Genomic DNA, 25168 nt, shown 5'->3' on the forward strand with positions numbered 1-25168 from the left:
TAGGAATAGGACAGTTGAAAAACTACTTTGTTTTGTTTAAATATTCTGAAACAAACTTCTAAATATTCAGTCTAATCTTCTAGTTGATTGTTTTAGTAAACTGCAGAAATTTAGAATTAAGCAGTGTTTGTCCTCTAAAGCCTTTGAAGTATAAGAAAAAGGAAAAATCTTTACTGAACTAACTCCCCCAGAATATGCTGAAAATCTCACTTTTCTAAAAGTGAAATTTAAAACTTCCTTCACCCTTTCTAATCTATATACTAATGAGCTATCCATATAGTCTGCTAATGCTCTCCTAATTCAGAATGTAACCCTGACAAATAAAAATTGCATATTACAGTTCAGACTTCAGACAAAATATCTCTTGGGAGTGATTATTTAAAAATCTCATTTTTTAAAGCTGAACAAGGAGACCAACGCAGTTTTTTTTAATTCCATAGATTGATTGATTTGTGGTACAGTACTGTTCACATAAAGTAGCACTTTCCATAGCTGTTCAATTCTACATAGATTTTATTGATTATGATTGAAAGATTAATTTGCGGTTTTTGACAAGTGTCCCTTTTTCCTTTGATACAGCACCAGCATTTTAAAAATGGGCACTACCTTGGTAACTCTTTGAGAGAATAGCAGAAAATAGAAGGAAGATGGCTGATCACAAAGCACTTTAAAAAAGAATAGTACCTCTTCTAATGTTAACGACATTATTTTATCTAGCGATCTATATTCATCTTGCTGTCCAGCACTGATAAAGAATACCCAGTGCATCAAAAATAAAATGTTGCCTTTTTCAAAAAATCTGGAAGTATCTGAACTGCTGTGATCTACCACAGCATTAATTGTTTTGAGTGCAAACAATGTTTACTTTTTGAAAGACATCCTTCTGAAGAGAGGAGGTATTTTAGTGATGGATCTTTCCATCTGTCCTTACCTTTTTTCCCCCCCCTAAGGTAGCTGGCTAAAAGTCTAAATTGATTAGATTACAAATAAATGGTGTTCCCTAGTTTAATCAACAACCCTTTACAGAGTGATTACATTCAGGAAAAGACTAGAGTTGTCCCCTTGTGGTTGACTTCTGGCTCATTCAAAGGGCCAAAATAACTCCCATTAAAGACAATGGGAAAGACTTTAATGGGAGTGGGATTTGACCCCAAGACCATTCTAGGTGATATATTTTTATATTAAGACTCCTATTTTTTGTTTTGCACTACCTTTATTTTTTTACCCATGTCTTAACCTGTCTTATTTTTCTTAATACTAATTCTCCCTCTTTCCACCAGACTCATTCCTGGGCATTTCTGCTGATTAAAGGAATCTAGATTAAAGAAACACATTTTACATCTATGCAATTATATCTCGTGAACAACAAGGCCGCCTTGACTTTTGGCAGGGAATGGTGTTCTCCCCCCCCCCCCTAAAAACAAAAATTAGGTGTGAACAAATGCTTTAGGGAACAGGATCCTTGTTGGGAGTTGCCAAGAGCGAAAGGATGCAGCAGTGCATATGTACTTGCAGTCCTAATTAACCCTTTTGGTTGGTGGTTGAATGGATCACAATAGCAGCCCTTCGGGTGGATCTATAGAGAAATTAGGGTTTGGGATCCAGTTGGTGATGGTTTTAATGAAGGCAGGTGAATTGCATCCTCACTTATAGTCAGTACTGTGCCTTTACAGTTTTTTCCAAGCCATTAGGGTATCTCTTTCTTGTGTTTCTCTTCTCAAGCTGTGCTTTGGTTTAATACCTAAGATCCCAAAGACTTTTTTGCATTTATTGAACTGGAGAATATAGCCTGTACAACAGCTTGTTCATTTAGTTATTCAACTCACTTCATTGATTATAAGAACATGCTTAGTAAATGTGCGTAATTTCCTAACACATATGCAATACGTTTTGTTTCTAAGAAGGGAATCTGAAGGAGAATTTTTAACTGTCTCAACATTCTGAGTACTTTGAAAAACTCAGTACAATACAGATGGACATGAAGCTTTTTACTTAGTCAGTATGTTTTGTTCCCAAAGGCTGTGGATCTTTCTATTGATGAATCTAGTCTGACAGGCGAGACTGCTCCCTGCTCTAAATCGACTGCTCCTCAGCCAGCTGCTAGCAATGGAGACCTCACCTCCAGAAGCAATATTGCTTTCATGGGAACACTGGTTAGATGTGGAAAAGCAAAGGTAATATCATATTGATAGAGAATAATGTGTATTGCATGTCTTCATTATTTCTAAGCTGCCAGATCTACTTTAAAGTTCATCCATCTATTGACAATGTAGCTTAATAACTGTACAATATTTACGTTTCTCTTAGACCAATATTTAAAATGCATGACCTTTTGCTATTAATATAGAAATATTTAACTACCTGATGTACTATAGCAGAACTTTTTTTTGTAGCTTACTTCAATTACTTGGTTCCAAGGACCCATGAGGGGGCCAAAAGTACTAAAAGGGGAGTGTGTGTTTGTGGGGAGGAGGGGATTGGCCTGTGAACACTACAAGTCTCCCCATCTCATGAGCACAATCTGCAAAATCCCAGGTCTTTTACTTCTGGGAACCATTCCTTTCAACAGCACTGGAAACCAACCACTGAGACTGCCAGCAGCTAGCTTGGCCATACCCGACCCAAACTGCCTGGCTTCAAAACACCTACTGATCCATTCCCCCACATTCCAGAGCCAGATGTCTTCCCCCCAGCATCATCCCTGAAAAAATCAGGCCAATTATAACAGGCATCCCTATGCTGAACCTCTGAACCCCACCAGTCTCCATGAATATCCTGGTAACCTCTTGGTTCACATTCTTCTGGGCCTTATCCACATGAGTCAGTTCATCAGCTCTCTGTCAAACTCACTTTCTGACCAGACCACTCTTTAATGTCTGGTCACAATTGCTTGATCAACCCAACATCCCTTTGAATTCAACCCCTCCAGTTGACTGCATTGCAGACCCAAAGATCATTTCTCTCCCAGATTAATAACCAGGACTTTAGGTGGGTACTCGTTTATTAGTGAATGCAGAAAAGGCATGAGCTGATCCCACAGTGTGCCTCTCCTGCTGAATCACTGAATGTGTACAGTTTTAGCCTTGAAACTCAGCTGCACATCACCAGGCCACCATCTTGTGGGTCCACTGCACTATAGAGAGCCAGCAAATCCAAACATCAACTATGTTTTGGATGTGCCCTGGAATCGGAAACAGAGCAGGTTAGTTACACTTACTGCCCGTCCTAATAACCCCTTCCCTGGGATGGACATAAACCTTTAACAATTCAATTTCCAGTGCATGATTGCCTGAACCTTTTGAGGCAAAAACCTGTGAGGTTGCTGCTGTGCTCCTGAAAGAATGTGTACCAAAGTTAGCCAGGTGGAGACAAAAGTAGGCAAACACTTTTTACATAACTCCAGCAAACAGTTTCCTGACAAGATATCAATCACCCTTGTACAAGTAGCAGGGCTGGCTCCTGCTTATATATTGCTAGGGAAGTTCTAACTGCTCCTCGGAACACAGGTATTCATTGACACATTCCCATGACACCACCAAGACTCCTTTCTTGTTTTGGTCTGTTTTTGAATACCTGAAGTTCAGGGACGCTGCTCTAGGTTATGGCCATATGTCAGTAATTCCAATACCTGCTTGGGCCAGTCGGCGGCTGCTTGAGGCAGCTCACTTACCCTGAACGCAGCTGGAATAGAACAGAGACTCTACATGGCCCAGACTAGAGTTTAAACTAATGAATGCTGGCCAATGAATGGATAGAGCAGTAGTCCCCAAATTGTGAACTGCCCCCCACCCCCAGAGGGGTGCAGAAGAATGTTGAAGGTGGCATGGCAGGGTCCAGGGTAGCCCCCATTGGGGTGTGGGGAGGGAGCACCACCCCGCCTTGCTCTGCCCCTGGCCCCCTGCTGCAGCTGAAGGGAAGGTGCAGACAGGTGTAAGGGGGTGTGAGGTAAAAAGTTTCGGGACCACTGGAGTAGAGCCTCTAGAGGGGAAGAGCCACCCCTGCATCTCTAGCGAATGCTTTCCTTCTTTCTACTGGGGCTGTTCCAATCACTGCTGGTCCTATCAACTTTTCTATTGGTTGAGGCAGATCGGTGGCATTGTATAGATATTGCCTGAGAAGTTACTGAATACTTCAGCAGAGTGTCCAAAAGCTTTGCAAAATTGCTTATCTGACTTGTCCAGAGCATTGATAAAGCTTAAAAAAAAATTTCAGTACAACCAACTAGTCACTATTTGATCCATAGATTGTAAACAAATTGTCAAGAACCATTAACAATTTGATATAAAGTCTCAAGTTGGAATTAATTTTATTTTTTAGGGGATAGTGATTGGAACTGGAGAAAACTCAGAGTTTGGGGAGGTTTTTAAAATGATGCAAGCAGAAGAAGTAAGTATTACTACTTCAAGCACAATATGCTTTTTGTAAATGTAAATACTTTCTGCCAAAAGTTTTGTTAGTGGAGCTTACATTGCATTAGTTTCAGCACAGAAATTTGTAAACTAATCTTTTTAATTATTGGTGTCACTATCTTTTATTTTTCTTCTCTCCTACACAAGTCTGAACTCAGAGCATGAAAGCAGTAATTGAATTTCATTTACATTAAGTTGTCCTGATGCTCATCATATAGGAGTGTTATTGGTGTGTCTAAAATCTAACTAATTTAACTTGACTAACTGAACGCTAACTTTGTTATTTAGAACACATGTAATGGTTTCATAACTTCCTGAACAAAGGTTTTCCAGAGAAATGACCAAAAATCATGTCAGATACGGTGATGAGAATTTATTTAATCCTTTTTGGCTAAAGTGTCATTGTCAAGACTGACTGCTACAAAATTTATGTATCTTTAAATTCCTTTTAAAACACAATTTTTCTTCAGAGAAAAATTACTTTCAAAAGTCTGCATGTCAAAACAAGGGATTCGAAAAGAGAAACATTAGTGTGTCTTTTTTAAATCTAGGCAACCTGCCAGAAAAACAGTGCTGCAAGGTTTCTCCAGATTAATGCATTATTGTCCTTGTGGTGGAGGAAATGCCTTGTGTGCATGCGCGCGCGCACACACACACGCACCCGTATTCATAAAACGTAAAAAGGAGGATTTCATAAGTGGTGTTTTTGCACTATTTCTTTTTCTTTCAATTTAGAAAAATAAGCCTCCATACATAGGCTCTGAACACATCCTACCACTTAATTAAAATCACACAATTAAATATATATTTCAATGTAGTGTTGCAATTAATTAGCATGTTTCCATATTAATTGGAATGCAAAACAATCAACTACAAATGCTAACACCCTGCCTCCAACCAAAATAAATGTAACTAATTATTAAAGTCTAAGTTCTGTAGGTGGAGGAGGGAAAACTTTAGCTCAATACACTTGTATAACATTTTAATGAGTAGTAAGCATATGTGCTGGAAAAGAGTTTTGTGAAACAGAAGAAATTGATATCAAACAAGTCATAAATTATAAACTACATCTTTAACAAACTAGTTCCATATCAAGGAGAAATAAATTCCATAGTGAATTGAAGGAAAGACTTGACACCAAGTTGTAGAAATCCGAGGAGGCAAAAGCTGCTTTTCTGAGTTCACCTGCCTCTTTTATTATCTAAGATTACACATGCGCAAATGCACAGCACAATTCAAAATTTCCTACAAAAATCTTCCATCACGAGCTCAAAAGCATAGCAAACTACAAAACATCCCCAGCTGCAAACACAGTAGTCAGTGTGAGAAACTGCAGAAGAGGGAAGCTACAAAACACTGCCAGGTGCAGACGAGGCCGCCTGTGTGAAAGCAAGGGGGGAGGATGGAGGAAGGCCAAGTTCCTGAGATAAGCAAAGCGGGTGTGCCCAGCTTGCAAGCAAGAACAAAATGCCCCAATTAAAGGGGCACCCAGGCCTGTGGGCCCGGGGTCATTCCTACAGTGAATAAATGTCTAATTAAAATAATGATGCTTTTTGAAAGAGTTGGATTTTACCTTTGTCACTTTCTGTACTTTGCTTATCTAAATTCTCTGCAGTTTTAATTGGCTATGGTATTCATCACTTCCTTTTCTAAACTGTTGTACAATATTGTTGCTGTCCATTATTTTAAGCAATTAAAATGATTGGGTTTCACTTATGTAATAAAGTGACCCTAGTGCTTTTTCATGTTTAGTTTGTATGGAAACTCTACAAAGTTAACTTCAGAAGGTGTTCCATGCTGTATTGTCTGTCTTTTATCACAATTTTAGTTAAGACATCAGTTGTAATGGTTCTTAGTTAATGAAACAGTGAAGTCTGTTTAAAAAATGAACTATTTTGAGAGAATTTATTATGACTACTGAGCAAATGGTACTCGAGAATGAGATACAAGGGTTCTTAAGTTAGTCTGTAATGCATTTATGGGCCCTCCTTTTTTTTTTTTCTTCAAATCAGAAGTACTTGTCCTCATGCAGTCTCTTTATTGCTTTATATTCAGTCAGATTTGGGAGGGTCTGTAATGGGAAGCCTTATTTGGTGCTGCACCAAAATAATGTGATAGTTAAGGCAATTCCCTGTTTGCTCTCAGCAGAGACCTGAGGTTTCTCACTTCTCTTCCTGATAACAGAACATTTCCTAAATGTCAGTTGACACTGCAAAAGTTCTCAAGTATACCTTGGATATTAGGAAGTCAGAACACGTATCCTACTTCCTGGGCTAGACATGATTGCGTCCCTGAGCTCCCAGTTGTCTGTCTTTTGGCATTAAGTGTTATGTATCTTTCTATGGAATGACCAGTTCTGAATCTCCTCCAGATGACCAGCAAATCCCCTGAGATATATGGTGGCCTTTCATGAATGATACTTGTTTAGACCTTGGAAAAAGTCTTACTTGTCCCTCTGTTACATGGAGCCAGGGGGTTATCTCCCTGTTTTCAAGAATTACAGGGCTTCAGATCCACTTTGCCTACTTGTAAATACTCAAGATAAACTGGATACATCCAAAGCAGTAGGAAGCTGCTAAAGAATTATCTTCTTCACTCTAATGAATTATTCATTGAGGCTTGATTTCTACTTCTCACAAGAGTGGAACAGAGCACTAGATAATGCATAGTGCATGGATATTTCTACAACCTAAATGTGGTTGATTAATTCTACATTTTGGTGGTGTCAACTTTAACAGGGTACCCATTACACTGCTACATTTTAGAAACTTAATGTCATAATTTGTATTGTAGCATTGCTTACATTTTTGTTAAACAATAATTGTCACCTTGAATTCTCATGTTTCATCAAGGCTCCAAAGACACCTCTGCAGAAGAGCATGGACCTTTTAGGAAAACAGCTTTCTTTATATTCCTTTGGTATAATAGGTAAGAACGTATTTGTATCTGCATTTGCGCTTTTTAGGAACATTCATAATTCATTCCTGCTAGACACTTACATAGCTGTAAATGAAAAAATGTTGGTCTTGGAAAATTTTGATATTTAAAAACACTTTACTTTTCTGCTTGCTTTTCATTTTATTGACCTGTGCTAATTGGTATGGAATAGCAATTGATTGAAAACCGCCAAGCCAATGTTGCTTTCATACTTGTAGATCTTTATTTGTTGCCTATGGCCTTCTGTCTGCTACAGATCTTTTTCCCCACTGTCTTATTTTTCTACTCTAAATCCTCCTTTCTTTTTAGATAGCCATTTATGCCTCCTTTTTTTAGTTCTGAGTCTCCGTGCCAATGCTTTTCTGTGGTTTAGCTGACAGAAATTTTATTTCACTTTTGATGCTGAAGGGTATCACCAGGCTAACAGACCCGCATCATGCTGGCTAAGGAAACTAAGCTGCACAATGCCCTAAGCCTGGGTTCTAGAGCTGCAATATATAGCATAAATGACAAGTTTACATGTGCTTTAATGTTTGATCATCCTGAAGCCCCTGTATTGTTTTATAGTTAAATATACTTTGCTTTGTTCTGTTTGTAGGTATTATTATGCTGGTTGGCTGGTTGCAAGGAAAGCACATCCTTGATATGTTTACTATTGGTGTGAGGTGAGAATTTCATATCTAAGTGAAAAATATTCTTATTTGAACACGAAAGCAAACACTTGAAAATCAGTTGCATATGTATTATGGTATGTCTGTATCATACATGCCGTGCTTTTAAGCCACTTACATTTCAAATAAATGTAACACTGAATACCACATAAACTGAAAACAGATTCTGCTATGACACAAAAATGGTCAGTTACTTCCATTTTATGCTAAAATAGTATGTATACTGTGCTTGACATATTTAAATCTGTGACCTAACCTCTAGATGTAGTTGCAAATAAAAACACAACTAACATCTCTATACATACCGTAATAACCAGAAATTTAGATTCCGTATAATATAACCACTAGAATTCAAATTTAAACCCAAAAGAATAAAATTCATTAACTTGGTAGACTCCGAATGCTTGAGTAAATAAATGTCTTGCTTCATGTCCTAAGACTGTCTCCTTCCCTCAGAGTGGTAGAGGGAGTAAGTTCCCCAGAAAGTCAGTCATTCTGTGAAGAATGACCCTTATGTTAGGTGTCCCAACAATCTACTCTAGGAAATCTGCCTCAGCATACAAACTTTGGTAGTGCAGAGGGGAAAAAAGTGATCTTTTTGGCAAAAGGAACCAGACCATACAGAGCTTTTATATGTCAAACCAGCACTTTGAATTGCATCTGTGAGCAACTAGGAAGTGCTTAGTACCCTCTGCACCAGCTGAATTTTTCAAACATCCATGTAAGATAATCTTAAATATAGTGTATTATTGTACCCCAAACTGGAGGTGACAGTGTTGGATCATTGGTGCAGCCTGCATTAGAGAGGAAGTTTGACATTTTCCTAGAAGGATGGAGATTATATGTAAAATATGGAAAAGTTTATGATGTGCTGAATTACCCTTCTTACCTGCTAATTTGATGTGATTTATGCACAATTCGTATTTTATTAATTAGGGTTTGAGGGTCTTAGATGGGGAGGACACTTCAAAGTTGATCTTCCATCCTTATTTTCACACCATTTTGCTTAAGTATCATAGCACATCTGAATTCATGCATCTGAAGAGTAAACTCTGAAATCACGGCATATTGGTTCGTCTACACTGAGTGCCAACATTTTTCCAGACTAAATATAATGTGATTAGAGCAAAGTAGCAGCTGTTTCCTCTGTGTGTGGGGATTTTTGTTGGTGTATCCATAAAACACTGTCTCTAACTTGATTGATTTTTATGCTGCGCTTTTTTTTTCTTTTTTTTTTTTAGTCAGTATATTGACTTCTAAGCCAATGTGTTTTGTTTACATTTTTATTGCAGTTTGGCTGTAGCTGCAATCCCGGAAGGACTACCTATTGTGGTAACAGTGACATTGGCTCTTGGTGTGATGAGAATGGTCAAGAAAAGGGCTATTGTAAAAAAGCTACCTATTGTTGAAACTTTAGGTATGACTAACCCAAATAATAAAGAATATTGTGATATTAATGTTGGCGGTGACCAAAAAAAGACAGTTTAAAAAGTCTGTTCAACTATTGTTAGCAACAGTTTTACCAGGAACATGGTAATACTTTAAATACACTAAATTGAAGTATTTTTTACAAAAATTATTATACCATTGAATTTACTGCAGGACCTGTGATGCATTTTTTTCCAGGTTCTTGAGCCTAGCATCAGAGCCTAGCATACAAAATTCATTGGTCTATGTCATTATCAGGGCTGTAGTTTCACAAGTGAAACAGTATGGAGGAAAACAGTTCACCAATTAAAACACTTATTCTCTTTTCTGTGCTTAGTTAAATAAAATACTGATGTTTGTAAAATTGGCAGGTTGCTACGTATTTAGGAATAGTACCATTGAGAGATTTATGAACAACACTTCTAAGTTTATCAGTACTAGAAAATTGCTTGGTATGTCATCAGGAAGTCTACCTACCACTTTTCAAGTATATATGTTTTTAATGTCATACAGGAAGCTGTATTTTAGATATTAAACAAGGACTCACATCTATATCCTATCTGGTGCCTCAGTGCCTTGATACTAATGGATGTGCAGAGTGCTTCAATGCTGCAAGGTTCTCTTAGAGTTCCCAAAATGTCAAAGGCATTGAGATGCACTATCTCTAGATGCTGCTGCTGTTCTTGCATTGTATGGTTAATAAAACTCACATTCCAAAAATCTCTGCCATGAAACATGCAGATTTAGAATAGTTTAAATAAAGACTCTAATGCAACTTTGACTTAAATTTTAAATGCTCAAGTTAGGAAATTCATGTAGAGGCAAAAAGAACAAGAGTACTTGTGGCACCTTAGAGACTAACAAATTTATTTCAGCATGAGCTTTCGTGAGCTACAGCTCACTTCTTCGGATGCGTAGAATGGAACACACAGACAGGAGATATTTATACATACAGAGAACATGAAAAGATGGAAGTATGCATACCAACAGGAAGAGTCTAATCAATCGAGATGAGCTATCGTCAGCAGGGGAAAAAAGACTTTTGAAGTGATAATTAAGATGACCCATAGAAGATGTGAGGAGAACTTAAATAGGGAAATAGATTCAATTAGTGTAATGACCCAACCATTCCCAGTCTCTGTTGAGGCCTGAGTTAATTGTATCTAATTTGCATATTAATTCAACAGTCTCTCTTTGGAGTCTCTGTTTTTGAAGTTTTTTTGTTGCAAAACTGCCACCTTCAAGGCATTATCTTTGCTAGAGTAATAATAAATGTTGTTGAATATAAGGAAGAACTTGTGGTTGCTATGGAAATAAGAGCGTTCAACTTTTTTACTGTTCACAACAATTTCTGACACTTCCTTAATATAGTTGTTTGTAGTTCAATAAACAGGAAGACAAACATTTTGGAAAATTATAGCTCTTAGCTGCATTCATAACCCTTTGCATAGTTTTGTTGAACTACCTATTGACAATTTTTTGTGGTGAATCTTTTGAGTCAGTTTATAAGTAACTAGAAATTTTTTGCCTCTGCTTAAAAAAAAACAAAACAAAAAACCTGCATTGGATTTTATAAAATCCAAAAAATAGAATTGTAACCTAGGTAATTAGACTTATGTTTTAATTGTCACTCTCTCCTTCAGAACTCTCATATGCCAAAAAACCAACACTAGATATATTAACACCCTTGCTCTAATGAAGTTCTGTAACATGAACATCTTATCTCAAGTTCCAAAACACTTGGAAATAAATTTGTCTTCACTGAGGTTTGTTTGCTCATAAGCTACTCATGTTTCAAAGAAGACTTCCTGTCGTGTGTTTAATTTAATTGTTTTTTCCAGGTTGCTGTAATGTGATTTGTTCAGATAAAACTGGAACTTTGACCAAGAATGAAATGACTGTTGTTCATATTTTTACTTCAGATGGACAGTATGCTGAGGTATGTGGTAGGAATATATTTTTAAACTTTTTCTCTCTAGTGACTTTTAGTGCAGATGAAAGGTGCCAGACTGAAATGTGTTAACTACAGCAAATTCAGAACTGTCTGAGGTAGTGTAACCTTCTCCATGCCATTGTGGTGTGTCTCAGTACTGTTCTAGAGGGACCACCTCTAGAGGGAAAGCTAGTTCTGTCCCCATCCCTATTCAGTATTTTGAAATTTCTTGGCCACGTCCCAGTTGCTCTGTCTATAGGGAGTTCTCCATAAGAATAGATAAGGAGATATGGCTCTTTGAGCATGCTGACATCATATTATGATGGCTTTGGTTAAAAAAAGAACATTGAGAGGTTGTTTTTGCCGTCACTATTGAAAACAAGATTATGATGGGTACTTGCTGTAGCATGTGAATAAAAATGAAATCTAGCTGTAGTAGACTTCAGGGTATCAAACACATCACTACCTTCATGTTGGCAAAGAAAAACATTTGGTTAAGACTTGTAAGTTAATTGATAGTTATGTCTAAATGAATGTGGAGATGAGTTGAAATAAATGTGGACTCCACCACCACGCTAATGTCTTTAGAGTTGACTCTTCAATGATGACACCTTGGTGTTGAGAGTAACTGTTTCATTGTTCATCATTTTATGAATGGAATGAAGAAGGGTGTGGCAGTGAAGGCATGGTGAGGACTGAGAATTGCTGCTGGGAGGGAAATGCACAAGGAGATACAAAGATAAGAGGGACAACAACAAGAAGGTGGGAAAAGAAAAGACAAATAACTGCTCCTCTTAAAACCACATTTTCTCACTACGGGCACGTCTTCGTTTGTGACATTAAAGCGCTGCAGCGTGTCCACACTGTGCTCCTTGTGAAGCTGGAGTGTATCCATATTAGCAGCTCTTGTAACAACAAAGACAGCAATGCATTGTGATAGCTATTCCACTGTGCAACTGGCCGCAGGGTGTTTTGGGAAGGGTTTGCAATGCCTCATGGGGCAGGCATAGTGTCACATGATGTAGGTTTCCCAATCCCATGTTCCATGGGCATCCTGCTATATTGCCAGCTGCTTTTCAACTGAAGAACGTACGTGTGTGTGTGTGTGTGTGGAGGGGGGGCGAGAGTGTGTTTTTGGGGGACACAGTGTGTCAGCATTCTGTCTTGTAAAATCAGACAGCGGCAGGAAGCAACCAGCTCTGGGGGAGGGGGAAACCCTGACATCAGCCCCCGCCTCCCTCCCTGGGCTCTCGACACAGCAGTCTGTGTCTGTCACACCCACACCTGCCTCTGTGCTCAACAGTGTGAGCATTCCACATTAATGGTTTGCTTTGTGTCCTGGAGCGGAGCCGATCACAGCATGCACGGGCTGTCGGAAAGGGTGCTTTTGAAAGGGAAGCCGAATTCAAAGCAATGAGCAGAATGGTCATTTGAGGCATTATAGGACAGCTCCGGAGGCCAGTTACAACACAGAACACAATCAACTGTCCACTGGCAATAGAGTTCAGGAGCCTCTGCAAATAGCCTTACGACTCTCATTGAGGGTTTTTTTTTTTGAAGCGCTGCAACTAAGGAGTTTCTGTGCATGATGTGGCTTGGCAGTGTGTATATGTCTGCAGTTTGAACGCAAGAAGCTGCTTTACTGCACAGAAACTTGCCAGTGTAGACAAGCCCTAAGTGATGCTGTGTGATAAGGCAGTGAACAAATGTTAAAGGTGAAATCTTGGACTTACTGAAGGCAATGGGAGTTTTTCTGTTGACTTCATTGGGGCCAGGATTTTGTCCTGTAAGTTTAGTTACTACCAAAAGGCCATAGTCTCCAGTTGATCTCTACAAAGTGCCTATTAAGTGGAAAATCCACTTGACTGTGAATCATTGGAGTCTTTAACTTTTGCCTTCAGCCAACTGATTACAATTAAAAATGAAATTCTGCCCTCTCCACTAAAGGTGTAGGGTATGCTCTAGCCAAGTAATCAGAGTTCTAATTTGTTACTTGTCAAGCTTATCAACATAAGCCTCAATATTGGAAAAAATATGCTGTGCCTAAAAAAAACGGAGTCTGGTGGCACCTTTAAAGACTAACAGATTTATTTGGTCATAAGCTTTTGTGGGTAAAAAAAACCTCACCTACCCACGAAAGCTTATGCCCAAATAAATCTGTTAGTCTTTAAGGTGCCACCGGACTCCTTGTTGTGTTTATGGATACAGACTAACACGGCTACTTACCGATGCTGTGCCTAGTACCTACTGAGTCACTTGTGGTGATATGATGAAACACAAGCAAGCTCAGTGGTGTCTCCCTCCTTGCATATACCTTAGATTAAGATCTGTTTTGTAAATACATTCCTAACACTCACATAATCACTTCTGTGAGGTTTTTTGCTGTTGATGTGGATATTTTTGTAAAATGACAGTTTAAACCAAGCTATCATAACATCTGTTAAACTGAAATGGACTTGTTGCATCAAGTCAGGATATAGGAATGCTGTTCTAATGCCTAATTATAGATCAGAGGAACTCTGAAAATAAAAATATTTGGGAAAATGTAGTTGAAATCAAACTCATAATTTTCCATGGAAAATTTGCCTTTTTTTTAAATCAAAGCCACCCCCTCCCCCCCCCAAGTCTTAGATATTTCAGGTTTGGGCTTCCTTGAAGAGCCAAAATTTCTCTCTTCCATGGTACTTTCAACACTTTTAGTCAAAACCCCAGTTTTCTAAAAAAACAGCTTTGGGAAACATTTTTGACCAGCCCTATCATATAAATTTTCCAGTCCTGCAGTTCTCTGCATGAATTGTTATTTGTCAATAACTGTAAGGTTTTTAAAATCAGGTACTCAGATCAACTTACTCTGGTTGGTTCCTGCATTCAGGATTTCCAGCTACTTACTGTCTGTAACAATGGTTGCCTAAGTGTCACTCCCTTCAGCTGAAGCAGAAAACTCTGAGGTTTTTTTCATGCCCATTTTATAAAGAACAGGAAGAACTGAAAACTGAAACCAGTCTCAACATTTCTTGACTATTTTCAGGTCAGATTTTGTTCCCATTGCCATCAATGGGCATCTTTTTATTTACTTAAGTAGAAGTAGGATGGTGGGCCCTCCTTTTTATCACTGTTACCTACATCCTTTCTTCTCTCCTCGTTTCAACAACTACAATCTTGTGTTTACGTTGGGAGAAATGTATAGTGCCTCTTTTCTGTTTGAGTTTTGAAACAGCATAAGAAAAAGTATATTGTAGTTATTTTGGGGAGAAGAGCCTTACTTAGTTGAAGAGGAAAGAAGAAAATAAACACACAGATAAGAATGAAAGTGGCAAAAGTTAATTTTCAAAACGATGTACTGGTCAGCAGTTTGGTAACTTGCTTAGTTTCTTGTCTTCTAATTTTTACATTTCTAATTTAAAATATCTCTGTGTGGAAACTTGGAGGGGCTCTATATATCCGTTCAATTACTGTACCCAGAGTTAAGGTTCAGTAACTTCAGTGTGAGCACAGTCATACCACAAAGGAGGGAAATGAATGAAAAGGATTCTGAATTTTAGTTTTAAACTCTATCTGTAGGTTGCTAAATGAGGTTTAAACTAAAACTGCCACAATCATTCAGATGATCCCATTTCTGATAATGACTAGTACCAGATGCGTGTGGAAGTAACTTTTTAATCATAAACCCGCACACATAAACCAAATACCTACACTGCTAACCTAAGAGATTGTTGTAGGGCCCCTGATCTGGGGCCTCTAGGTGCTACTGCAATACAGATAGTTATTAATTTATATTTATTAAATGTCTTTGGACTCTAATCTCTCCCAGGCCTCATGTGCTGTGCTGTGCTGTGCTGTTCTTCAGGGCAGCCCACTCTTGCAACTGCATTTCTGGCTCTCATTGCCTGACCCCCAGCAGTTGGTATGCACTGTAATTCAATTAACAGCCTTGCTTTCATTCACCATCCTTCAAAGTCAATCTGTACACTAGAGACCTTACAGTGGCACAGCTGTATCCATGCAGCTGCGTCACTGTAAGGTCTCCCGTATAGTTGCTCTATGCTGCCACGAGAGAGCTCTCCCATTGGCATAATTAAAACACTCCTAATGAGCAGCGATAGTTATTTTGGCAGGAGAGAATCTCTCTCTGACATAGCACTGTCCACACTGGCCCTTCTGTCAATGTAACTTATGTCACATGTCTCTTAGGCTATGTCAACATGAGCACATCTACTGGCGGGTCCTGAGGGGAAGGGAAACCAATATCCTGAGCTTTTGCTTATCACTGATAAGCAGTAAGAATACAGCAGTTGAAGAAGACTGAATTAATTCTGAATTTGAATTACAGATTTAGAAGTTGTGCTCTAATATTCTATTGAAATATTAAACTGTTCAGATAGAGTTAAATACTCTTTAACCTAAACCTTCTGCATTAGAAGCTGATTAGGAAATGTTGTGTGTGGGCTTTTCACTTGGTATAATTGTTCCATTTTTAAATTACTCGTATTCCATTATCTCTGTGGGAGATTACTAATTAATTTCATAAACTCAGAATCTTGCCTTTCAGTCTTCCATTTTATGCTGTATTTGGCTGTGTTTGTGTCTTACAGGTTACTGGAGTAGGTTATAACAGGTTTGGAGAAGTTGTGCTTGATGGTGGTGATATTCATGGGTATAACAACCCCTCTGTTAGCAGAATTGTTGAGGTAAGATCAACACAGTAAGCAGTCTATTTTCATTGAATTAGTACAGGAATTGTATTTTGCCTTGACCTCTGTTTTATTTGTGTTTTTTTAGGCAGGTTGTGTGTGCAATGATGCCATAATTAGAAACGGCACTCTAATGGGAAAACCAACAGAAGGAGCCTTACTTGCACTTGCTATGAAGGTGTGTACCTAATTCATGGTGGTTTTTCTCCTCATGTCAGAAACATTAAGTTAATAGGAATGAGTGTTTAACTAGCACAAATATTTAGTATGTTTTCATTAAAAAAACCTCTCTCCTCCATATAAAGAATCTTTTTTTATGAAAAATTACTGGGCATCTGGACAATTTAGATAATGAATAGGAGATGAGAATGGACCTGAAGTAAAATCATGTTAATATTTTTGGATCTGATTTTTAAGTTATGGTTCAAAAATGAAATTTAATTTCATGTCCAGAATAAAGTCATTGATAATTTGTCTGTTTTTACTTTGAATTTTTGGCTGTTTACAGTTTAAAGTTGTCATTTAATTTGGTGCTAGCCCGTTTGTCAAGTAATCAGCATCTGTTCTGAAACTGGAGAGGATTAGAAAAGATAAAATAGTGGCACATGAACAATTGATTATTTACTGGCACTTTAAATGCTGCAACTCTGAAAGGTGCTATTTAGGTGTTGGATACAGGGAATTTCAGTTGAGTAACTTTTGGTTAAACAAGATTTCCTCTGTATGTTGTGACAATTAACTACTAAGACTACTTGGAAAGGGGACACTGAACCCCGCTACCTAATCTTTCTATGACTCTGCATAGCTTTAAATCTATATTGTGTAATGCAGTGATATTCAGTCTTTTCCCCCCATCTGGGACTCAGAATCCACACACAGCTTCTTGCAGAGACCTGTTTAAAACCCCACACTCTTGTGACTCCACAAGGATCAAGGGATTGATTGTATGACGAGAACCCATGAAAACTGGTGGGTGGACTACAACTGCTTCTGCTATCCCTGCAGTGCATTTTGCTATGGGCTGGGAGAGTGGTGCCATTTTAAGATGTGAACCAAGTAGATTCTAGAGAATAGTAGGGTTCAGCAGGTAGGTGACATTATGCTGATTAAAAATAATACATTTCCCCCAGAGTTGAGTGGGGTTGGGAATGGAGGTAGAGTTGCAATCAGGGTTGTGGTAGGAAGAACAGCAGACACATTGAGTTTTTCCCCAAGCATCTCTGAGTCCTGGAAGCCACAAATTTTCAGATGAACTTTTTACTGTGGTGGAAATTTTGTTGTGATGCACCTTAAGATTGCTTCCTGCAATTCGAAAACCACTGATCTTAATTCCACTGAGGAGATGAGTTCTCCTATTTGAATCTCTCCTGTGGTCTTGCTTTATAATTTTGGGCAAGTCACTTATTGCACTGGTTCTCACTTACTTGTTCGGGCCCCCTTTCTTCGTGTCTGTAGTCATTCATGCCACCCCCGGGCCCAAGTACATATACTGCCACCCAACTCTGAAGGCAGGGTGGAGAGCAGCGGCTGCTGGCTGGGCACCCAGCTCTGAAGGCAATACTGCACCACCAACAGCAGCACAGAAGTAAGGGTGGGAATGTGAAAAGTGATATTTGTCTATCTCTTCACAGCAAATCTAGTGCCACCTTGCAACCTTCTGTACTGCTGCTACCACCCTGAGGCTGACAGCTGGAGCCCCACTGCCTCCAGGTCGGAGGGGAGGAGAGCCTGAGCCCAGGGCTACCTCCTGATGAGGCATGTTGGGGGAGGGGGAGAAGATCCCGAGCCTGGGTGAGGCTCCAGCTGTCCTTTATTCCTGCTTCCCAGGTGTGCATGACCCTTCTACACAAGCCCCAGCCACCTGGGGCTGACAGCCAGAGCTGCTTTTTTTTTTTTTTTTTTTTTTTAAAAAGTCCCTACACTCAGTTCTTGTCTCCCACCCCATAGTTTGAGAACAGCTGACTTAACATGTCTGCCTCTGTTTCCCAGCAATGCAATATAGGTAACATCTGCCTGTCTCAATGGTATGCAAGCTTGAGTTATTATAAAGTGCTTTTTAAAACCTGGAGAAGGGGCTGTAGAATACTCAAGCATCTGTGCTCTAGAAGTTGGATATGTTTTAATGAGTAGTGTGCAACAGCAAGATCTGTCTTTGCACCTAGGTATAACTATGAGACACTAAGATCTTTGGATGAAAGGTAGAATATTGTATAAGAACAAAGATGTGATTTTGAAAATGTAAAAAATATACTGTTTGGTGACTGACAGTGAAACATAAAAAGATGTGGGTTTGCTCATTGATGTTTATCTAAGCTGGATTAGTGTGACTTGCTTTTAGTTTTAATAGGGAAATAAAAACTGAATGGGTTTATAAATAACTAAGAATGAAAATGAGCCATTTGAACTTGTGACTTGAAAGGCTAGTAGCCTGGTTAAATGAATAAAAAATGTTTTTGATATTACTGTTACATTTTACGCAGATGGGTCTAGAAGGACTCCAGGAGGAGTATATTAGAAAAGCGGAGTATCCCTTCAGCTCAGAGCAAAAATGGATGGCTGTTAAATGTGTGCACAGGACACAACAGGTAGGCCTTTTCCATGACTATTTCCTCACCCAGTGATGTTAAGTAACTTCCTACAGCACAGGAAATGGTGTACAAGCTGTCTCTGTTTAATTTCAGAAGTTGTGTACAGGAAGGGAGTAGTAAGCCACCAGCATAGCGCTACACCTGTGAGTGTGAAGGAGAAAGTTTGATAGTGAAACTAGTTTAATGTTCTATCTCTGAAGTGGTGGTTGAAAACCACAGGGAGTTATATTAAACACGTAAAATTCTAAATTTGAGCTCCTCCATAGAAATCTCATGAGATTCTGTTAATGTTCTGCTGTTTTCTTGGCAATGTAATTACATGACAAGAAGGAATATACCAGTTTAACAGAGGAAGGAAATGCATTATGTGAAATAACCATTTCATTTGGAATAATGAGGAAATTGAACTTTCTCCATAATGTATAGCTATCTGTATGTTTATCTTCTCTTCCCTCCCCTCTGTGCACTCCCTCCCCCTCCCCCCTAAAAAGGTGTGGCAGGTGGAATATTTTGGTGTGAGTGAAAGTAAGAATCACTGTTAAGTCTGACCAGCATGAAATAGCCACAGGCTCCTAAACAGCATGTGTCATGGAAGGCAATGGATCCTGGATTTATGGAATATCCCTCTAGTGCTTATGGCAGAAAAGTTAGCTTGTTGTTAAAGCTTCAGAATAGCACCAAAAACTCTCTAGTTGTGGAGATGGAAGGTTCTAATTCGTGGCCTGCCCACTTTCCATGCTGCTCTGCTTCAAATTCTCAGAGCATTAAGTCATCAGCTTTAGGATAGAGTTTGCAGAAGAATTAATGAGAGCTTAGGAGCCTAGGTTTGATTTTTAAAAATTACTTTGGGAGCCAAGAGGATGAAAGGATTCCTTAGCATATACTGCAGGTAATCTCTTCCCCTACCCTCAGTGTTTTGATGTTAAGTTTGAACCTTTTCACCACTCCCCCTGTTGATCTCTGAAACAAAGGTCAATTGGTGAAGCCACGATATTTTAAGCTGTTGTAGGTTGTCAGGTTGTTTGTACTGTAATTTTTCCCCAAGACCTGAACAATTCTATAATGTATAGGGGATTTTAACATATAGATAGTTCTTTGACTGGGTAGCTGGCCTTCTAATTTAAGATCTTGGATGTGAGCTCAGGAAATTAGAGGCTACCTCTACACTGCAAATGGAGTTTGTACAGTTTGCAGCTTGTATGGATGTACCTGTGCTAGCTTTAATCTAATGAGGACACAGTGACATGAGCTATATGAGCCTGCCTGACTCCCTGGGTGGGCCATACTGAAGCCTATGCCACCATGTTCTCCTTGCTATTTTTAGCAAACTACTAGATTTAAAGCTAGCACAGCTACATGTACCTGTGCTGCAGATTATACGCAGTTGCAGTATAGATATAGTCTGTGTTCCGTTCTGCTACAGGCTTCTTTCTGTGCTGCAGTTTCCCATCTGTTTGCCTTTAGTGCCAGTCAAAATGTTTTTATGGAAACTAGGTCTCAGACCTGATTCATTCTTTAAGATTACAAATTTGATAAAAGTAACTGCATAAATCTAGTATATTTAGACTTTGTGCTACACAACTTGCTGATTTAATAATATTGTGCAGTCCTAATTTTTTTTTAGAGTACGCATTAAATGGATCAAGAACAGACATCTCAAAAAGTAGTCCTCAGTGGGAATCATCAGTGAATGGGGATGTTTCTGGCTGGAGTTACACAGAGCTTGTAACTAGGCTTGACGCTATTGAACATTTTAGTCAATGATCTGAAAGTAAATATAAAATCACTGCTGATAAAATTTGCAGATGATACAAATGCAAAGTTATAAATCTAAGAATGAGGAATGCAGACTATATTTACAGAATAGGGGATTGTATTCTGGAAAGCAGTGACTGTGAAAGACTTGGGGATCATAATGGACATACAACTGAACATCAGCTCCCAGTTTGGTACTGTGGCAAAAAGGACTAATGCAATCCTTGGATGTATAAACAGGAGTAGTGAGTAGAAGTAGGGAGATGATTTCACCTGTATATGTGGCATTGGTGAGACTCACTATGTATAGTTCTTATCCCCTTTAAATTGTGGACGTTGAAAAATTGGAGAGGGTGCAGAAAGAAATGAGCCACAAAACATGATTTGAGAGCTGGAGAAAATACCATTCAGTGAGAGACTTACGGATTCTGTAAATCTTTAAACTGATGCTTCTTTTTCACCCTTTGTCTTATTTATTTAGGACAGATCTACTCTACAGACCTATATCAGAATAACTGTTCAGGGATGTGAAAAAATCCACACCCCTGAACGACATAATTACACTGACCTAACTCTGTGTAGATAGCACTGTGTTGACAGAGCCTCTCCCACCAACATAGGTACCATCTCTCGGAGAGGTAGATCAACTACACCAAGGGAGAAACTCTTCATTAAAGTGCTACCGATGCAGCTCCGCTGCTGTCAAGCTGCCCATGCAGACAAGCCCTACTGCACATGAGCTTTTCAGGACATGAACTGTCTAATGTTTATCCACAATGCCTAATAAAATGCCCTAATTTCAGGAGGGCGTTCTAGATGCTACTGTAATACTAAGTTTATATATACCTCTACCCCAATATAACACCGTCCTCGGGAGACAAAAAATCTTACCGCGTTATAGGTGAAACCATGTTATATCAAACTTGCTTTGATTCGCTGGAGCATGCAGCCCCGCCCCCCCCAGAGCGCTGCTTTACCGTGTTATAACCGAATTTGCGTTATATCGGGATAGAGATGTATTATGTATTTAGAATTGCACTGTTATGAAAATTGATTTTTCGCTTTAAATGAATGAGTTAGTTCTTACATTGCAGAATGTATGAGAGAGATTAGAGGACTCTAGTTACTCGTGTGAATTTTTTTTTCCTTAGGACAAACCAGAGATTTGCTTTATGAAGGGAGCTTATGAACAAGTGATTAGATACTGTACAACATATAACAGCAAGGGGCAGACCCTGCCTCTCACCCAACAACAGAGAGAACAGTATCAGCAAGAGACAATATCTATGGGCTCTGCAGGACTTAGAGGTAAGGCTGCTCTAGTGTACCATCTCTACAGGTTAATAAACAGCTTAAATGTGTTGCTTGACTCACTTCATAGTAAGTGTAATGCACAATTTTGGAGACCTTAACTCCTAAACTCAACCTTTTCTAGTTTTGTTGTGTTCACCAATTTCTTCAAATTAGGACTGGGTGTGAAACCAGCACTTTAGTTTAAAGGTTAAGTAACAACATGACTGACCGTGGATGTTGACATATTGTACCTCAGGTTTCAGTTTCTTTTCCTGTGTCTGACCACCCAAGAGATAAGACTCATCGCCACTTAACTATCTGGCATCTCTTTTTATGCAGGAATTGGTTTATGGGTTTTTTGGGTAATCCCAGGTTCTCCCATTTTTTCTTCTGTTTTGTCTAATCTCATATGTGGGTTAGAGAGACCCTTATTTGAGCAAGAGGTTTGCGTGTGACACTTGCCTGAACTAGTCAGCATGACTAAATATGGTCAGAGAGGGTTGTTAGTTACTGCTGCAGTCAGAGTACTCAGAAGGAATGGACACTACTTCGAGTGATGGTTCCTATGTGTATTACACATGCACACTGTGCACCTAGGTCTGGAATTCCTTCGGTGCAGTGTCCGTTGACCCGCACACGCTCAGTAGCTCTCCACATGCTCCTGACCCAGGGTATAAGAGGCAGTGTGGGTCAGCACCTCTTCAGTTCTTTCTTACTGTTGCATGGCCTGAGTTGGAATCGTGTCCTCCTTTGCTATTGCAGAACCTGTAAAAATTTAATTGTAAATTTTGTTTTAGATTAAAATTCTAGTTATTGTATAGTTTTAGTACAGAATAGAATTACTCTTCTTCCTCCCCTCCCCCCCCCCCCCAGCTGGGTGACAATTCTCCTGGTTCCAGGACTATACCCAGGGTCCTGGAATTCAAGCACTGTCTCTCCTGCCCTCAATCTTTCATCAGCAACAAGCATCACTGGTGCATGTTCTGTCTGGGTGAGGCACATATCTCAAGTGCAGTATATGTAAATCCTTCCTACCCAGAACTAGAGAGGCCTGAGAGCTCTGACTGAAATTTCCTGATGGAAGAGGCTATGAGGCCCTGCACAGACCTGGGAGACCCTTCCCATCCGCTGTATATCAGCCTCAGCTGACCAGCAATGCCTCTCCAAGCACAAACCTCAGAGTGGAGCACTTAACACCTGAAGCCCAAGGAGTTGTCACATAGGGCCCCTCATGAGAGTGAGACACTTTGCATGAGCATAAGGGCAGCCCCTCGAGTGGACTGTCCAAAAGAAATGTGTTTCTTCCCCGAGCTGGTCCCGGTTGGGTGAGATGTTGTTGTGTACAGAACTGGCTCTGCTGAAGACCCCCATGCTGAAGGATAAGACATGGAAGAAAAGAGATGTCTGTTCTGATGGAGACTGCAGGGGAGAGTGAGGAGAGACTCTCATCAATCCCATCCACGAGTGCAGGTCTAGACTCCTCATTGGTACTGCCTGCTTAGCCATTGATCATCCAGCTGTGTCATCAGAACTGGTCCATAAGGAGTATCTATTAGAATTCTCATACTCTGGGCTGTACAGAGATCTTAGTAATGCTGGAGGATATTTTCCTCCTCTATCTGCAGTCTTCACTCTGTTCAGGCCCTGCCCTCCTGAGAGAGATGTCCTTACCCTGGAGGAGGAACTGGTACTGTTGTCTCAAAGAGGTCCCACCTCCATCCATGGAGCTGGAGCGCCTCAGTATCCATGGTACCACTGTTACAAACGGAACCATCCTCTGAATTGGAGGGGTCAGAGAAGATGGCTGCACCAGTATTTCCATGAAGCCACAGGAGTCCTGGCAGACAGGTGAGACCTTACTATTCCTCCAGCAAGGACCCAGCCAGGGACAACTAATATCCCAACTAGTAGCACTGTGGCGTCCTTCCTTCTGGCCTTATTCGGGTCCTCAAAACCCCTATGGTAGCCACCCAGATCCCTTTCAGGATTTGTCTCAATCCTCCCCTTCTTGTCCATTGGTGTATGAGGAGGAAGAGCCAGAACCAGTTCTACTGGTAACACTGCTTCCAACAGGGGAGCTTCCCCATCATCCTCAGACACTGCCATCGCTGCCTTTGCTGCGTGACCACGGCAACATGAACAGTTGTTGCAAAGGGTCGCTGATGATCTACAAATCTCCATACAGGAGGTGCAGGACACTCACCATTGACTCCTGGGCATTATACAACCACAGGTACTGACCAGGTGGCTATCGCAATCAACGAGGCCATATCCGAACCAGCCAGAGCAGTTTGGCAAACACTGGCATCTTGAGCCCCTACACCTTGCTATGGCAAGAGCTTGGCCACACTACCAAAAATCTACTTTGGCAGATAAAGGGTCAAAGAGACTAGATCTCCTGGGTGGGAAGGTTTTTCTCCTCTGCAGGCGTCTGATTTTTGTATTAATTGCCAAGCCTTATTAACGTATGATTTTAACACCGGGTTTGTGGACCTTAAAGACTGAGCCCACTTCCAGTCCTCTCTGGACAAAGGATGGTTGATATCAAAGGTGGCTCCCCAGGCTATGGGAGATGCTGCAGATGCAACATCCCAGATCTTCACATGACCAGCCCTGTGGTTGAAGGCTTCAGTTATTGGGTTTCCTTAGAGAGGTCCAAAATACTAGCAAGACCGCACCTTTGAGTCCAACCTTCTTAAGGAAAAGACAGACGATCCTCTACATTCTGTAAAGGACTCAAAGATCCACCCTGTGGTCCCTGGAGACTTACACCTGTACTTGCCAGCCTCGCCTATGGAGCTTTTTAAAAAAGTGACATCACATTAGCTATCCTCCAGTCATCTGGTACAGAAGCTAATTTATATGGTAGGTTATATACCACAGTTAGTAGTTTTTCAGTTTCACATTTGAGTTCCTTCAGAATTCTTGAATGAATACCATCTGATCTTGTTGACTTATTACTGTTTAATTTATCAATTTATTACAAAACCTCCTCTAATAAACCTCAATCTGGGACAGTTCCTCAGATTTGTCACTTAAAAAGAGTGGCTCAGGTTTGGAAATCTCCCTCACATCCTCAGCTGTGAAGATCACAGCAAAGAATTGTTACTTACTGTAATTGGAGGCTCCTAGAGGGGTGTGGTCCCTATCTGTATTCCACTATCCACCCTCCCTCCCCTCTGCTTCAGATCCAGTTGGATTGCAGTAAGAGGAGGAACTGGAGAGGTGTTGACGTGAGCTGCCTCTTATAACCTTGGTTGGGAGCACAAGGAGAGCTGCTGCGGGTGAATGGACCCTATTTTGAAGAAATTCTGTACTTGGGCATGTGGTGCACATGCATACCCATGTATGGAATACAGATAGGGACCACACATCTCGAACCTCCAGTACAGTAAGTAAGCTCCATTTCCTCTGTAGGCTTCTAAATTGTCTGAGAAGACACAATATTTAAATATGGCTGCTT

General features: G+C 39.9%; 1 protein-coding gene across 4 annotated transcripts in view; it reads left to right on the forward strand.

Annotated features, from left to right (window-relative positions):
* The window catches only part of ATP2C1 (ATPase secretory pathway Ca2+ transporting 1), an 86693-nt gene that overhangs the window by 43030 nt on the left and 18495 nt on the right, over positions 1-25168 (forward strand). For all 4 annotated transcript variants that reach the window (XM_032774920.2, XM_032774922.2, XM_032774918.2 and 1 more), the window contains 10 exons: positions 2019-2174; positions 4318-4386; positions 7262-7337; positions 7945-8011; positions 9310-9434; positions 11287-11384; positions 15971-16066; positions 16158-16247; positions 18550-18654; positions 21564-21720. In XM_032774920.2, the coding sequence (XP_032630811.1) occupies positions 2019-2174; positions 4318-4386; positions 7262-7337; positions 7945-8011; positions 9310-9434; positions 11287-11384; positions 15971-16066; positions 16158-16247; positions 18550-18654; positions 21564-21720 (1039 nt within the window). The remainder of the gene's footprint in view (positions 1-2018; positions 2175-4317; positions 4387-7261; positions 7338-7944; positions 8012-9309; positions 9435-11286; positions 11385-15970; positions 16067-16157; positions 16248-18549; positions 18655-21563; positions 21721-25168) is intronic.

The sequence above is a fragment of the Chelonoidis abingdonii genome, chromosome 2 (assembly GCF_003597395.2).
Source record: "Chelonoidis abingdonii isolate Lonesome George chromosome 2, CheloAbing_2.0, whole genome shotgun sequence".
Taxonomy (NCBI): Eukaryota; Metazoa; Chordata; order Testudines; family Testudinidae; genus Chelonoidis; species Chelonoidis abingdonii.